This window comes from Populus nigra, chromosome 10, assembly GCF_951802175.1.
Source record: "Populus nigra chromosome 10, ddPopNigr1.1, whole genome shotgun sequence".
NCBI lineage: Eukaryota > Viridiplantae > Streptophyta > Magnoliopsida > Malpighiales > Salicaceae > Populus > Populus nigra.
In genome coordinates this window covers 5,669,064-5,684,649 of record NC_084861.1, presented here as the reverse complement: position 1 = coordinate 5,684,649, position 15,586 = coordinate 5,669,064, and the positions used below count along the sequence as shown (strand labels likewise).

At 35.0% G+C, this 15,586-nt stretch overlaps 1 protein-coding gene across 4 annotated transcripts; it reads right to left on the bottom strand.

The window, feature by feature from the left end:
• Nucleotides 1-237: 237 nt before the first annotated feature.
• On the bottom strand, nt 238-9,771 carry LOC133705424 (protein argonaute 10-like). Of its 4 annotated transcripts, none has more exons than XM_062130613.1 (22): nt 9,492-9,771; nt 7,720-8,407; nt 7,111-7,319; nt 6,732-6,881; nt 6,494-6,627; nt 6,242-6,351; nt 6,041-6,147; nt 5,708-5,846; nt 5,505-5,621; nt 4,952-5,059; nt 4,785-4,856; nt 4,328-4,450; nt 4,080-4,239; nt 3,831-3,952; nt 3,394-3,531; nt 3,161-3,303; nt 2,992-3,054; nt 2,567-2,630; nt 2,353-2,488; nt 2,158-2,231; nt 1,199-1,325; nt 238-731 (listed from the first exon to the last, which is right to left on the bottom strand). In XM_062130613.1, the coding sequence occupies exons 2-22, from the start codon at nt 8,221-8,223 to the stop codon at nt 541-543; spliced, it is 2,991 nt and encodes a 996-aa protein (XP_061986597.1). In that variant the 5' UTR covers nt 8,224-8,407; nt 9,492-9,771; the 3' UTR covers nt 238-540. The 4 variants fall into 4 exon arrangements, with proteins under 4 accessions (XP_061986597.1, XP_061986598.1, XP_061986600.1 ...); XM_062130614.1 differs by lacking the exon at nt 9,492-9,771 and adding an exon at nt 8,569-9,303; XM_062130616.1 differs by lacking the exon at nt 9,492-9,771 and adding an exon at nt 8,969-9,303.
• Between the last annotated feature and the right edge of the window lie 5,815 nt (nt 9,772-15,586).

Sequence of the window (15,586 nt, the reverse complement as noted above, 5' to 3'; positions counted from 1 at the left end):
TCAGCACCCAGAAACCTAGGCGTGGCTTCAATTTTTCACCAGCCAACTTTATGTCTTTTAGCCTTTGCAATACTAATTGTCATTTTCGTCTGCATTGCAGTCTGGAGAAATGAAAGATAACGAGCTGATACTCGCATATGCAATCATACACCCATCTCTTAAAACTTCACCAACAGCTTAAGACAGCACACACTTGGGATGAAACCTCACAAGTCAGCAAACATGCACTCTTCAAAGTGGCAAAATTTCCTACATCGTGATTAATTCATAAATGAACATTTCTTTACAAGGCCTACTTTGACATTCTTCCCATCATCTATGGCTACTTGGAGGACTAGTGCTATCACCTGTGTTTTGTGGTGTTTCTCACGCTCGACATGTTTAAAGAGAACCACCGACCATAGGCTTTTTGGGGGTTCTAATCACTGAGCTAGAATGAAACATCCTGCTATCATGTTTCTTTCGTTGTTGCATGTACATGAGAATTCTCGATTCTAGCATCTTGAACTACCTATTCCTGAATCCAACTTCCATTCCTTCCTAACAATAAAACATTACTCTCTTTACATTCTCTTTCAAGGCTGGAAGTGGCCGGACACCAGATTCTCCTGTCCGTGTTCCCTTAGCACCATGGCAAGCACCACTGCCTGCTGAGCCATTCTCCTGCATCACTGGCTCTGTGTAAAATCGAGCACGAAAAGCAGCTAAATGTGCATAGTATGCAGGTGGAACTGCACAAAAACCAGTAGCAAGTTGTAAAACAACGTGCTGCGATACAGCTGACAACATCGAAAACTTAGAATAAGGCATTCAACACATTTCCATATTTTGTTGGTCACATTGAATGTAATACAATAGCTAAAAGCCTAAATTTACTTATTCATCTATGGGTTTTTTTTTTTTTGGTGGGGGGGTGGAATTTTTTTTTGGTGGGGGGGGGGGGGGGGGTGTGTGAATTCTCACATTCTACTCACCATCCAGGAACCTCAATAACAAGGGGTTAACTTCACAGTGTTCTTTTTGTTGCGTCTCCAAAAGAGAGAAGTTCATAAAAGCATCCAATTAGCCAAAATTCTTAAGTATTTATGCCACATTTAACAATTCAATACATCACTAAAAAAAGGAGTCTCCGAAGATTTTCTTAGTTCTTGCAAAAGAGGTATGGACAATGTACCGATATATTGTCCACAGGACTTACCCACTGAAACAGAGCGCGTGCACCTTGCGTATGTGTAACAGAGATTGTTTGTCAAGGACTGGATTCCATCAGCTGTGAAATTGTTCTCATCCCACAAAACATGATAGTGTGCTGGTCTACTTGTTCCCTGTCACATCAGATAGAAACGAGTTCATTTCAATCACGAGGACAGCAAGCCAGTGCAGACATGCTTGTAAACATACTGATATTCAACATATGGAAGAAATAAATCATCCTTATTTCACACTGTCAGCATTTGCAAGAGATCCTCAGCAAAGAACACAACCCGTAGGGAATTAACAGAACCAGATAAAACGCAATCAACAAATCACTGCTCTAAATCTCGAATTTGGCAGCATCCACTTCTGCTTGGAAATTATATCTGACACAAGTCTTTGATCTGTCAACCAATCTGATTTTTAGTTTAATCCAACCTAATATTCCATCCATTCCCATTGAGTGGGTATCAAGCTTCTATCTAGCTCGACCAAAAAAAATTCTCAGGACTCTTCCATTGGCACACGGGTAACCCATTGGCAAGTGGCAATGAACCAAGCTTATTCCAAGCCCAACTAACATGGTTCAGAGTCCCAATCAAACTGAGTTGTCCAGGATAGCAGAGTAATCACCCAATTGCTACCTTGGTCATTTGCACAGAGCACATGAGCAACAGAAGAGGTATAGACATCTCTAGGAATAAGAACCATCTGACCATGACAGCCTGTCCAACATAGTTTTTAATCTCTAATCACCTGGATTGGAAAAGAAAAACAAGCAACTGGCCCTGTATTCCTTTTCCCCTCTCTTTGAAAGAGTTCATCTATTATAACTTCCCTCATCATTTACATGATCATCATAAAACGGTGAGGCAGATAGGCTAAACATATATATGCTATGATTTATGAACCAACAATTCGAGTTTCTTAAGGAGATTTACATTTAAGAAATAGAGATTCTACCTGAATACCAGCATGGCTACAGAGATAAAAGTCAAATTCCGTTGGATGACAGATTTTAGAATCAACCACAGTGCCTGAAAAACAAAAAAATCAAGAAATGAATTGAATAACATAAACTATTAGAAAAGATAAAAAGTAAGTAGATAAGAGCGCCTTTTAGCACGTATATAGCCAACAGGATATTCTGAACTTCACCAGGTAATATGTTTCCACTCTTGTCTGTGCTATTCCTGTCCCTATGGTTGTTAGCAAACAATCTTGTGTGGTGACGTTTTTGTACAACAATGAAAGTCACCGGTGGCTGATAATTTGGCTCCAAAGAAGCACAGGCCTGTAAAGAAATTATTCAATTAGAAATGTTTCCACTTTTGTTGAATAAGAAACATGACCCTGAAATTTAAATTCTAACCTTCCGAATTGCATCCAATTCATAAAGCAGAACTTGATAAAATTGCCCTTCACTAACACCATCCCTGCACAAGTTACATGCCATCACTTTACGAATCAGAAGTATGAAGGTCTAAATATAATGCATTTATCTTTCATTTATTCATATAGCAGATCCCGCAGGCAGATTTGCAAGCAAACAAGCAAGCATTTCAGGCATTTGAAAAACAAATAAGTTGACAATAAGCGCAGGTGTGCATGTAACCATGTGCAATCATCTCGGCCACCATGGTTTTAGAATGACTGATTATAGTGGTAGTAGGGTGCTTGCACCAAATAGGTTGGATACAACCTTGGTTTGAATCTAAGTGCTGATGGAACATGCAGTGTCATGCAATGGTCCATACATTTTATTACAAATTTTTTGCATATGATGACAATAATCACCTATAAAATATGATCCTTAGCGGCTTTTGCCCCGTTGCTTTCCTGAAAGAAATCAGGAGATCTCTGCACAGGAGAATGTAACAAGTCAAATTGCAACATTTCTAACAAATAGATAACAAAATTAAGAATTCAGGTAAAAAATATGCCAAGGGATGCGAAATTTCTTTACCTGATCATGCCACCACTTACAGTACCACGAATAGGATCTTGCCATGTTTTGTACAAGTCCTGTATGAGTTCCTGTCTGTGAGCTTGAGCACATACCAATCCAGCGTATTTTGTTACTTCAGGCCAGTCCTGAGAAGCTACCACCTGCAGGAGGGCTCACGTCTATCAGCAGCCAGATCTTAATAATTTTGAAGAACAAGATCAAGAAAAAGGAATTTGGTAAAGAAATTCCACAGCAGCAATCGAGGGGCTTGAGTCCTCTCCATTCTCTGGGTGAGTCACATCTGCTCCAAAAATAATTGTCGGTATGTCGCTAACTAATGGTATTCTGCAGCTTATAGCATCTAAAAGGACGGTATTCCTACCACCCATCTGCACCAAGAACATGGAGAAAAATAAATATCAGGACCATGAATGATTTAGTTAAATGTTCAGGACAAACTTCAGACATCGATACGGAAATTAAAAGAGCAAAGTATAAGAGTAAAATTATAAATATATGAGAAAAATCTAAACGTGTTCCATCTTTCCCTAGTAATTCGATAACTTCACCAAGTACTTGGTGGTAGTTTTATACATATTCAATTGATAAGAGTCACTTCATGACTTTAAGAATGCTCCAGACATTTGTAGAATATTGCTATTTTCATAAATCAGAAAGTTGATCTAACCTTTACATTGATCTTGAGCGACAGGTTTGCCAAGTACTGCTTACTGATCTTGAAAACGTGTTTTGAGAGACAACATTGAGTTATTAAACCAAGATCAGTTTCACATATTCGCTTCAGATCACCTAAAAACGAAGTCATGTTACAAAATTCTAGTACTGACTCATATCTTCATTATTCTTTGACAAAAAAAAAATCATAAGATGACCTGGATAGATCACAACCACTAAATCCTTAGCACAAATGGCATACCATAGAGGGACCCATTGTTGTCAGGTAGAATAGCTAAGAGAAGCTCTAGCTCTTTTCCTTTGGTTCTGTTCGTGGATGCATGATACACATGTTTCAAAGCTTTCTCTACATGCTCAGGCCTGGCATTGTAAATAGGGATCACAGGCTCTGAATTGAACTCCTAAAAACAAACAAATTATCCAGTTAATAACTGTTCAGGAAAAGGAAGAACAAGTGCTAAAAAGCAGTTTGGGCTATAGAAAAACTACCATTCCAGAAACTTGACACATTTGGGCAAGTTCATTGCAAAAGCCACGAGCAACACTCTCTTGCACACTCCTAGAGAAGTTAATACATGCCCACCGGCTTACAGTCATTCCATTAATCATTTTCTATTCATATGGGAATCAGCAGACCATGGGATCATTGTTAGAAGGCATCAAATGAATAAGAGTCGACTAAAATGAAAATGATAGATTTGTTGAAACTCTTGATTCTTCCAGAGAAAAAATATGTACTTTAATTCACAACAGGATAAAATATTCTCTCCTTTCTAAATTATATCTTCTCTAAAGCAGAAGTTCTCCAATTTCATAATGCATTCCAATATTCAAAGTCCATTTTCAGCTTAGAGTATAACATCATATCAAACAAAAAGAAACAAATGATAAAAAAGAAGAAGAAGAAGAAGAAGAAGAGCATACATTTAAGGTCCTAGTGCAATACCTTGTTCATCATATTCCATTGCCCAACTTGAGGCAAGCAATCCTTTTCTTTTCCAGTTTCATGATATTTCAGCTGGAGGTTCATGTGTCGTATCAGATGATGAACAAGTGACAATGCCAATTTTCTATAAATAAGCAAGAACTAAAAAACTGAAGACTTTATATTACCCAAGGGGCAGGGAGAATTCGAGCCTCAACAGAAGCTAGCTTTTCACTGATTTTGATACCAAATTCCTTTGCATAAGGATCTTGATCATAAGCATTATGCTGAACTGTCTGCTTGTATTTCAAAATGCTCAGAGTATGGAATTTAAAAGGATTAAAATAGGAAAACTAGAACACCATGCAAAACATTAATGCAAATGCACAGGACACTAGACCACATGTTAATTTCTAGCACACATCTTAATTTCTAGCACATTCGTATGCTTCTTTGTGAACAGGAGTAGAACTTATACTTTGCGCAATTATTTTAGCATGGAAATGACAGCAGCTATTCCATCAATGTCAGTGCCTATTCAACTAAAATGAGAGTACTTTTATGTTTCTCTCAAAGACATCATATCTAATTCAAAAGCTTAAAGCATTAGGTGGCACTGCAGTCATGGCATAACATGGGATATTACTTGTAAGCTTTAAGATTGCACCGTTTCTATGTTCTCTAGTGAAGGACGCAAACAGTGTACAAGTAAGAGAAGGGAGACCAAAACATCATAAATACCTGTAAAATGTCATTTTCTCGATCCCTGGGTCTTTGACATGTAACTCTTAAGAGGGCAGTAATTTGCCTCTCATTCAACCTTTTCGTATACCGCTGCCCCTCCACAATTTTGCAAGCCTATTTGGAATCCCAACAAGTCAACAAGAGTTAAAGAAAGACAACTGAAAGCAAAGAATTGAGCAGAAAAAATGACCTCAGCTCACCTCCATAGGTAGATAGTTTGCTTTCTTCTGGTTTCCAACCTGAAGGCAAGGTAGATGTGTATGTTGAATGGTAAAGCCATACATCTCCTGGAAGTATTCAACAACTGACTTCATGGTCGAGTTATCATCAACAGGAAACCTAAACCAGAAGACCTTTGAAAGTTAGAATACACATAAAGAAATTCACAAGTTCTTAGAATAAAGCACAATAAGAATCTTCAGTTTTTTTTTTTTATCTATTTGTTAGCTGAATCACCCCAAATAACTAATAAATTGCTATACCTTTTTCTCATAATTGAAAATCTTAATGGCCTAGAGAGAACTAAAACTTACACAAGTTCTCTTGTAGGCTGAGATGTCAATCCTGAGACACGATACTTTCTTCGTACACTCCCTCTGTGAGTTACTTCAACTTTCACGCCTCTGAGACCCTTCTTAATCTGTTAAAATGTTTTTAAACGGCAGCTAAAGTTAAACTAAATTCCAAAAGATCATAAATAAAAATTGCCTACTTCTACCCTAGATGTTAAGTACCTTAACTCGATCAGAATCAGACAATGGCCTTGATAATATATCTTTCCCTAGAAGCTGGGCAACGAACTCTATCACAGGAAGAGGCTCAATGAAAGCAGCTGAGGCCATATCTACATCACAACACATTAAAAAGTAGAATAAATAAATATACACACACACACACAATGAACATAAAAATGAGACTGAGAAAACTTCATGCAAACTGCTAAAAAATCCTATTCAACACACTTCAATTTCTTGTAATCAATTTACCAATATTTAAGGAAAGTCCCATTTGAGTAGGCCTTATACTCTGGTAAAATCCACACCAGGACTCTAAGCCATCACCAAGTCGTTGTGGTGCTCTTATATCAGGTGAAAAGAAGGATCTTCCGACAGGGCAATACCTTGACAGAAAAAAGACCGTGAATTAATGATGCTCGATTCAAGAATTACAAAAATACAGGCGACAAAATTTAAAATGAAATGTAGACTCCATGAGAAATTGTACCTCTTTGAAGATAGCTCTCTCAGTACAATGTCAAGAATCTGTAGAGCTTCCTGCGGGGCATCAGCACGTTTCCCAGCTAAGAATTGACCTAAATGATACATATTGGCCCTCGCGACAAACTTGATCGCCACCTTGTATTCCCTCCCTCTCCTGAAGAATTTTTATAAGGGTCAATTAATTACTTCATATCCGCAAATAAAGAGAAGGAACATCTAGATTACATTTTAAATGTGATAAACAGGAAAGTTTTTTTTTTCTTTTTCTCAAACTTAAATTTTTATCTCTCACCCTGAATTTTCCATGTTCTTAAATTGAGTCAGTGGAGAAAAACAAAGTATAATAGAAATGAAAAAACAAAGCAAAGATAACAAATACTTACTTGGGACCATTGATACCATCCTCTTCATCAATAAGCTTAATTATGAACTCCTTCCAAGCAAAAGGAAGCTCACCGGCCGTGTACAAGCTCTTTCTGCCATCATAAGCAGGCAGTCTCATTCCCAAGTCAGAATCTTTGTAAAGCCTCACGAGCTCTGCCATAATATCTCTGTTCACAGTTCTTGATGCCACTTCAGGAGTTATGGTAACCTGCAAGCATCAGAAGGAACAGATGATGAAAAGAGGCAACAAGCAAAAAGAACTAGTTAACGGCCAAATTTAGCACAACAGAAGTAAAAACAGAACCTATTCAATTTCATCTGCAATGCAGCAGCAAAAGATAAGAAAAAAACAAAAGTATAAACACTTCCGCTGTCAGATTCAGGGCCACAAATTAGCAATGCCACAAATTTTCTTCAGCAAAGAAATTATAAACTTAAATATTCTACAGCAGCGTATATTAACAGCCATGTTCAATCTGTAGGCTCAGTGTCAGATTAAGGGCCCAGATGGTGAATATCACAAATTCAAAAGAAAAAACTTGGAGGAAAAAAGAAAAGAAACAAAAGACAACATCTTTCCTTCATTGCATTCAAAGAATGGAGCTTACATCATACTGGTTCAAGTCCTTGTCTGGTAACTCTGCAAGGAAATGGTTGGCTTTAACAATACACTTAGTCCCAACTTGACCATAACCAGGCCTAGGAGCTAGACTCAAAGACTTGCTTGAGGTAGGGAACCCCAAACCCATCTCCATTTCACAAACATTTTTACTATTCTCAATATGCCCATTAGAAGCATTTGCCAGGAGATCACCAGTTGGGTTCAGAACAGGTTTATGTGCCACTGTACAAGGCCTTGAACTAGGCCTCGTACATACATCTCCTTGATCAGACTTTCTACCACCTCTGCCTCTCCTTCTCCCTCTGTTCTTTGCAGGAGGTGAGGCCTGGTTTTGGGGTTTAGTGTTGGAACTTTCTTGTAGTGGTTGTGGTGGTCCTTTTCCGTTTTGAGCAGTTTTATGGTGTTTTTGTGGTTGGTTCATGGAGTTCTGCATGTGGGTTTTTATCACTAAGCGCTGCTCCGAGCTCTCTTTCATTTGCCTTACAGGCATTGCTGGTCTTTTCTTATACTTTCTTCCCTTCACTCACTGAAACTTTATATGATAGGCTTGATAGCACCAGGATACTCTGTCTTCAAAACAGTAAAGATTCACCAAATGGCACAAATATACTTTATGTATCTTTAGCCTTTCGCTTGTATGTCTTGCAGGCTTGGATTTAAGCCCCACTTGTCCTCTGCAACCAAAAAAGGTACATAATAATAAGAGAGAATGCATGTCAGCCAAGTGAACAAAAACATTGCAGATACAGTAAAGAAATAGGAATAATAATGATGACGGTGCAATTCAACATAGTTGTATACGCAAAGTAAGAGGGTATGGATAAAAGGCCGCTACTTTTTTGCACGTCATAAGCATTAGTATTCCTTCCCAAATCTTGAAACCAAACTATTCAGTCCTCCGATTCAGCATATAAACCCATAAACAAATAAAAAGTAGAAAAAAATTGAAAACCCAAAAACAAGTTTTACAGTTTGTCTCTGACTTGTGAATCGTTGAAGTGGAGAAGGCAAAACATGAGACTTGAGAGTGCACATTGCATTAATATCACAGGCATACATACGGTAAAGATTGTTTGTTGAAACTCAAAATAAATTGTTTTTCCCTTAAAATCTATGCTTAAAGTGTAAAGGAAAGGAAGGGCGTGAATGAAAACGCGAAACCCCAAATAAGACCAGCAGCTAGAAATGAGCTCTGCAGCTCGAAAAATGATACAAGATGCGAAGACAAAACTGACCATCACCAAACCAATAACCAAAATCTTGTTATGGATGGTTCTAATTAGCAACCCCAGTGAGCTTGAATCAAGAGGACAAGGACAGGAAAAGGAGTAGAGCAAGAGAAAAAATAAGTATACTGGTACAAGGAGCTCAGCAAAATAGATTAGATATACCCAGTAGACAAAATCACAACCTTAAGCATGTTCCTTGCACAAAACTGAAAGTTTATATATAAAATATCAGGCAGAAGACCAAACAGATAAAAACTCAACAAGAGCATTAAAAAAAAATTATATTTCATTTTTAAAAGAGATTTGAAACCCACGAGAGTACACATGGAAGGAAACAAAAAGAACAAGAAGGAGGGTCATGAGGTGAGGTTGTATATACAAAGAGAAGGAATAAACTTTGAAAAGAGCAGTGAAATCACTATCGTACCAATAAAAATTTATTGCTTTGACAAAGATGTCACAACAATAAATACCAACAACGACTCCAAAAAAAAAAAACAAACCAGTATATACTATATACAACACGCACCTACTCAATCAGACACGCAGTAGCCAAGAAGAAAACCAAAACGCAAGAGTTTAGGTTGCAAGGAGAGAGAGAATTTAGAGAAAAAGGGAGACAAAGAACGTGAAATGATGGGTTAAAGGAGAAAGGAAAGAGGAAATAAAGATGGGTTTTTATGGATGCTCAAGTTCTTCTGGCTTTAGATATAGAAGAGGGCAAGCAAGAGAGAGAGCGTTTTAGAGAGATGATGGTGAATCTTTTATACACGCATGCAAGTATGCTTTTGGTGTTTTCTTTATCACGTGTAAACGGCTTTGTGAGTGAGGCCCCCCGCCATGCCCCCTCCCCTCTCTTTGCTGCTTTATATATTACGACTACCCCAGCTTTTAGCCCCTCTCAGTCTTCTCGTTTCAGTTCTTGATGACTGAATTGCGCGCAGCCTCGAGGACGTACCATTGTCTGAACATGATAGTATTTCTTAAAAAAGAAATCCAAAAACAAGCAAATATGTATTCGACACACATAAACAAAGAGAAGAAATGTGGTCGCTAGCTAGAGAGAAAAGGGAACATTAATATTATTGTTGTCATGCGTATAGTCCAAAAGAGCTACTGAGTAAATATAAAAGCAATCATCCACAGAAGAAGAATAATTCGAACTTGCAGTCCTCATTCCTGCAGATTTCTACATATGTTATGCAATGTTCACTCTTTCTCTCTCCCTCTTTTCTCTTTTTTTAATTTTCTCTTGTTTTTGTAATTTCTCTTATTCTCTAGTCCCTATGTAATGCCTTGCAAAACCCTTCTCTATGTGCCCAATAAACAAACAACGCCCCCATCCATCATCACGACCTTGGTGTGGTTCCCACTGGCCTCTTGTATTGATGACCTGATGATCTAGCGGGCATCATGCTCTTCCTTCGATTCACTGCCTTGGCCCACGCCATTTTGAGGGCTTTGACGAGCAGGAAAGCGCAGTGCTTGGTTTTTGTTGCTTTCTTGTGTTCCTGGGTTAACAGTGAAAGGATTTCAAAAGGATCGAATGTTTGGAGGAAATGGTCATGATAATGGGATTCATGGGTTTGTTCATGGGTTGGGAAGTACTTGATGTGGCCTTGGATTTTTTGACAAAAAGACAGGAAAAATAAAAAACAAAGGGAGTGAAATGGTAATAAGGGAGAGTAGTCATCATGAGATCCTAGACTTGGGGAGGGGCAACGGTCCCACCAAAGACATGTTCTTGGTGGAAATAAAACTAAAGTATGATGCAAGCCCATTCATTATATTTTGGATGGTTGTGATTGGGTGGTCTGGTGTGGGATTATTGCTTTGTTGACCAGGTTTGAAATGCTTGTGGGGTGCATGTCGCTCTTGTGCACCAAGCAATGGTCGGCAGTTTAGGAGTAACGTAAATCCTTGCCAGCAAAAGAAAATAAATTAAAATGCCTGGGAGTGCACTCTATGTCTGGGTTTAGTATTTTTTTTATTTAAAATTATGTTAAAATAAATTTCTCATAATTTTTTTTAATTTTCATGTCAATATATCAAAATAATTAAAAAATTAATATTCATAATTTGTTTCGGTTTATTTTTTATTGGGTTATTTTGGTCTCGTGATCAGAATCGTGAGTTTGACAGGTTAACATCAGTTGACTCGTGTTATTTTTAATTGATTTTATTTAAATTTTATTCTTCAATATTAAGTTTATTGAAAATTAAATTTTTGTTTTGTTTTGTTTTGTTTTTCTTTCTATAAGGTTATTATGATCTTATAACTTGATATACGGATTAACAAGTTAATTCAAGTTGATCTGAATAGATTTGATAAGTTATTGTCTTAATGTTTATTAAAAAATCACATTTTAAATATTTATTTCAAGTCAAATTATATTTTTACTCATCATCCAAATTATCATTTGATCCACCACAGCTACTACTGAATTATATCAAATTAATCTATACATAATTTTTTTTATTATAACAAAATTACCAACTCTTAAATATTTTTTATATAAAAAAACTAAACCAACAATACAAGCCAATTATCTAACGAATTTAATTATGAGCACGAACAGGTAAAAAAAAAAAAAAAGAGGCATATCCAGCCCTTCATTGCCCGCCATTTTTAAATGAAAAACTGAAGAATGCCATAAATACATACAACCGATAGTCAATGATACCAAACCATCTACGTCGCATGTTTCCGACGACACCATAACAAGCAATGATCATAAGGAATGATGCTAATGAGTAATGAGCTTGAAAAAAACAGCCAGCCACTTATAGATTAAACCTGTTTTTTATTAAAAATTAAGCTTTGAAAAAAAAATTTATAGTTTTATATTATTTTAATGTATTTATATCAAAATAAATTTTTAAAACATTTAAAAAATACTATTTTAATGGATTTCTATAAGGAAAGTATTTTAAAAACAACATTAATCACACTCTTAAATATCCCATTTAATCTAAAATTCTACTAGATAAGTGGTTCATGTTGCGCTATAAGCTGATTTATTTATTTTTTTAATGAAAAAAATATATTAATACGATATAAAATTTATTGTAAAAAAATTGAGATTTTAATAATCGACTCAAAAGGATTTTATTAAGCTCAATTGATTTCATAATGTGATTAAAAAAAAAAGATGCCAATAATAAATAAATAAATAATCAACAATGATTTAATACAAAAGATAAATGCTTATAGATATTACAGAAATGTTTCTCAATATTATTTTTAAAATGTCTCAATGATCTTATTTATTAATAAAATAAAAATTAAATGAGAATATGATAATTGTATTTAAGATAAAAATAAAAAAACATAATTCCACTACAAAAGTGAATTCTTAAAGAAAATATATCTTCCAGGGACAATTGAAAAAAAGAACAAATAAAAAGCAATGAAAAAAAGGCATGAATCAACTCTAATGAACCTGCTGAATCTATGACCTAGAATATGATATCGGAATTATTCTATAAAAATGAAAGTTTGAAAACTAAGAAATACCAATTTCTAACGAATTTTATAACGAGGAATGAAATTAAAAAAATAAATTAAAAATAACTAAAACTAATTCAGTTTAATCTTCAAAATTTATGACCAGATCATGAAACCAAATTATAACATGAAAGGAAAACCTGAAAAAATAACAAAGTTAAATAAGCTAAAATAATAAGAGATAAAATTTAAAAAGCAAACCCAACAAAAAAAGAAATAAAAAAATAAAATTTTAAAAATAAGAATCAAATATAATACAAAAAATCAAATTAAATTATAAAAGGTAAAATTAAAAAATAATTTTGATTAAGAAAAAATAAGAAAAATAAAAGGGGGGGCACATGATTGTCCACGTGACCCGAATTAACGAGAAAGTTGCAATCGTTGGATGGTTTTGGTGCCCATGCTCTCCACGGTAACATAAATGCACCAAATCATTACCCCCACCAGATGCGAGGGGAAGGGGGAGAGAGAGAGAGAGAGAGATTACATTTTAATGTAGCCATAGGGGACTGTGACTTTGGGAAGGGTATGTACGGGCTTGTATTGTTTTCGAGATTGGGATTTGTTTTTGTCACCAAATAAAATAGTGAAAGCCTGAAAGGTATGTATGCTCGGCTGCTCACCATGTTAGAGTATTTGTGGACAGATTAGAGGCATATTTGAGAATGGAGATGACAGTTGGGTGGAGTTTCCCGAGTAAATGTCGTCCCCTGAACGAGAAGAGAGAGAGAGCGTGTGGAGGGACCCATCATCGCGCATAGCTAGCTATATCTGCATGTTCCTGGGCTTGCTCGATTGCCTCCATTGATAGTTCCAACTCTCGGTATTAGGAATCAAGATAAAAGGAAGATATAGTGTGGTTCGAGGGACAATGTTCTGGACAGTAACTCACACATGTAAGAAATTGTTTGAGGTGAACAGATCAAATAAATCAATCGCCTTAAAAATGGTTATCCACATTTTATTTGGGTGTCGAGAATGATGCGTGCCCCCGAGTGCATGCCCTTGAAGTTGAAGTGGGTTTGGAACACGACCAATCATTAATAGGACAAGTTCCTATCATGTCATGTGAGCCCCATCCACAGTAATGAGTGGTAACCTAGTCGAGATTCATCATGATCTCTTGAGCACTTTTATCTTTATCCCCTTTCCATCATTTAGAATATTGGATGATCATGTAAAATTGGTCTGAATTGAAAGAAAGTGAAATGGTTCGAGGATAATCGATCTGGCTTGTGCGTTGGTGGACAGTATGGCATTATATTGGCTTGTGAGTTGTGATTAATCATCACTGGGTGCACCCACCCACCATGTGTTGAAAAAATAAATAAATCCAGCCTACCGACGGTCAGGCACGATACGAGGTGGAGTTCTTTTGTAATATCATGTTTTAACATTCGATTGAGAAAGGAACTTGATGAGTATAAGTATGATTCTTTCAAGTGATTTGTTCATGGCATGGGATCGAGGGTTTTATAAATGCTCTGTCGTTGTGAGAATATTCATATATGTGTTATTTGAGCACCTTATAATTAAACAACAAATAATTGTAACATGTATCGAGTGTATATTTGATTAGATAATTTCAAAATCCATACACGTATATAATTAATTCACCATCACCAATTCGTATGATGTTTTAGATTGTTTACAGTTGTTGTTTATCTTTTTTTATATAAAAAAATATGTTTGATTATAAATAACTTTCAACTTGAATTAAATATTTGTTATATAATTAATTGAGTCGATTTTTTTATTTAATCAAAAGTTAAAATTTTAAACTTGTAATTTATGACCTGTATATTTATATTGCATGTTTTCTTTAAGCAAAACTATTTTTTTAGTCATTTTTATCAAACAATGTCTCCAATTCAAAATTATTTAGTTGTTATAATTGTACTTATAAGTTATTTACGAGGAACAACCTATAAGATATGACTTAAAGTCAAAGGTCATTTTGCATAAATCATCCCAGATGTACTCTTATATCCTTTTGATTTAATTATTTAAAAAAAAACATTTTACTAATAAATTCTAACTTACACTGCATCTCTTCTTCTTCAAAAAAAAAAAAACAACAACCACCTTTAGCCATTATATATATATATATATAACTTAAAGTCATTTTAATTTTTATCATAATTTATTTATGAAAATTAATTTTTGAATTATGACTCAAAGTCAAAAGTCAATTCTATAGGTTATGCGAGACACAGTCAAAGAGTCCGTTTGAAATGATCTGTGAAAATGACTTTTTATAATGCAGTATAAGTAGATTCTACAAGTTAAAAAATCTAATATTTAATAAAATAAAGAACTTAACTCAATTTTATAATACAATTCCATATTAAATAAAATTTTATTTCTAATTAAATATATTTATGATTTTCTTTCAAGTCAAGAGTTTAAAAAATAATTTAAATAAACTTGTAAAGATTATATTAAACGAAACCTAAGCCAAGATAGTTCACCAAAAAACAAAGTTCATGATTGCAAGTCACCGAATAGCACAAGTTACTTTTAGGCACTTTTGTATCGAATACGCACTTTCTTTATGCAAGCCGTAAGTACTGAGTCGTGTTTTCGTCCTCTTCTTTTTCCTTGCAGAGTTAAGGCTTTAAAAAAGCCCATTTCTTTATATCAGGTTGGTTCGGTGGCACAGGAAATGGAAGTCATCCTTCAAGGAGGATGATGAAATTTATACAATTCTCCCCGTCACGAAACATTGAGCTATCTAATCAGTATTAAAATCTAAGATATTTAGTAATGCGAAGATTGCTATATTATATAACGGGTGATTCTTGGTAAGTCAAATGATTGGTAATTGATACTTGTAAAAGATATATTTTGATAAACATGAAGATTATCAGAAGATAAAATCAGTAATTTTATAAAGAAAAAAAATACATTGATATTATATAGAGAGATAGATTCTGAAAATATATATACTAAAAATATTGAGAATAAAAAGATTGTGAACTTTTAATTTGAATAATTTATGATATATTTAAAATCCATTAATCTTTTTTGAAGAGAATGAATTAAAATATAATTTTATCATTGTAATATTTTAAATTATATTTTATTTAAAATAATGCATATTAAAAATTAGA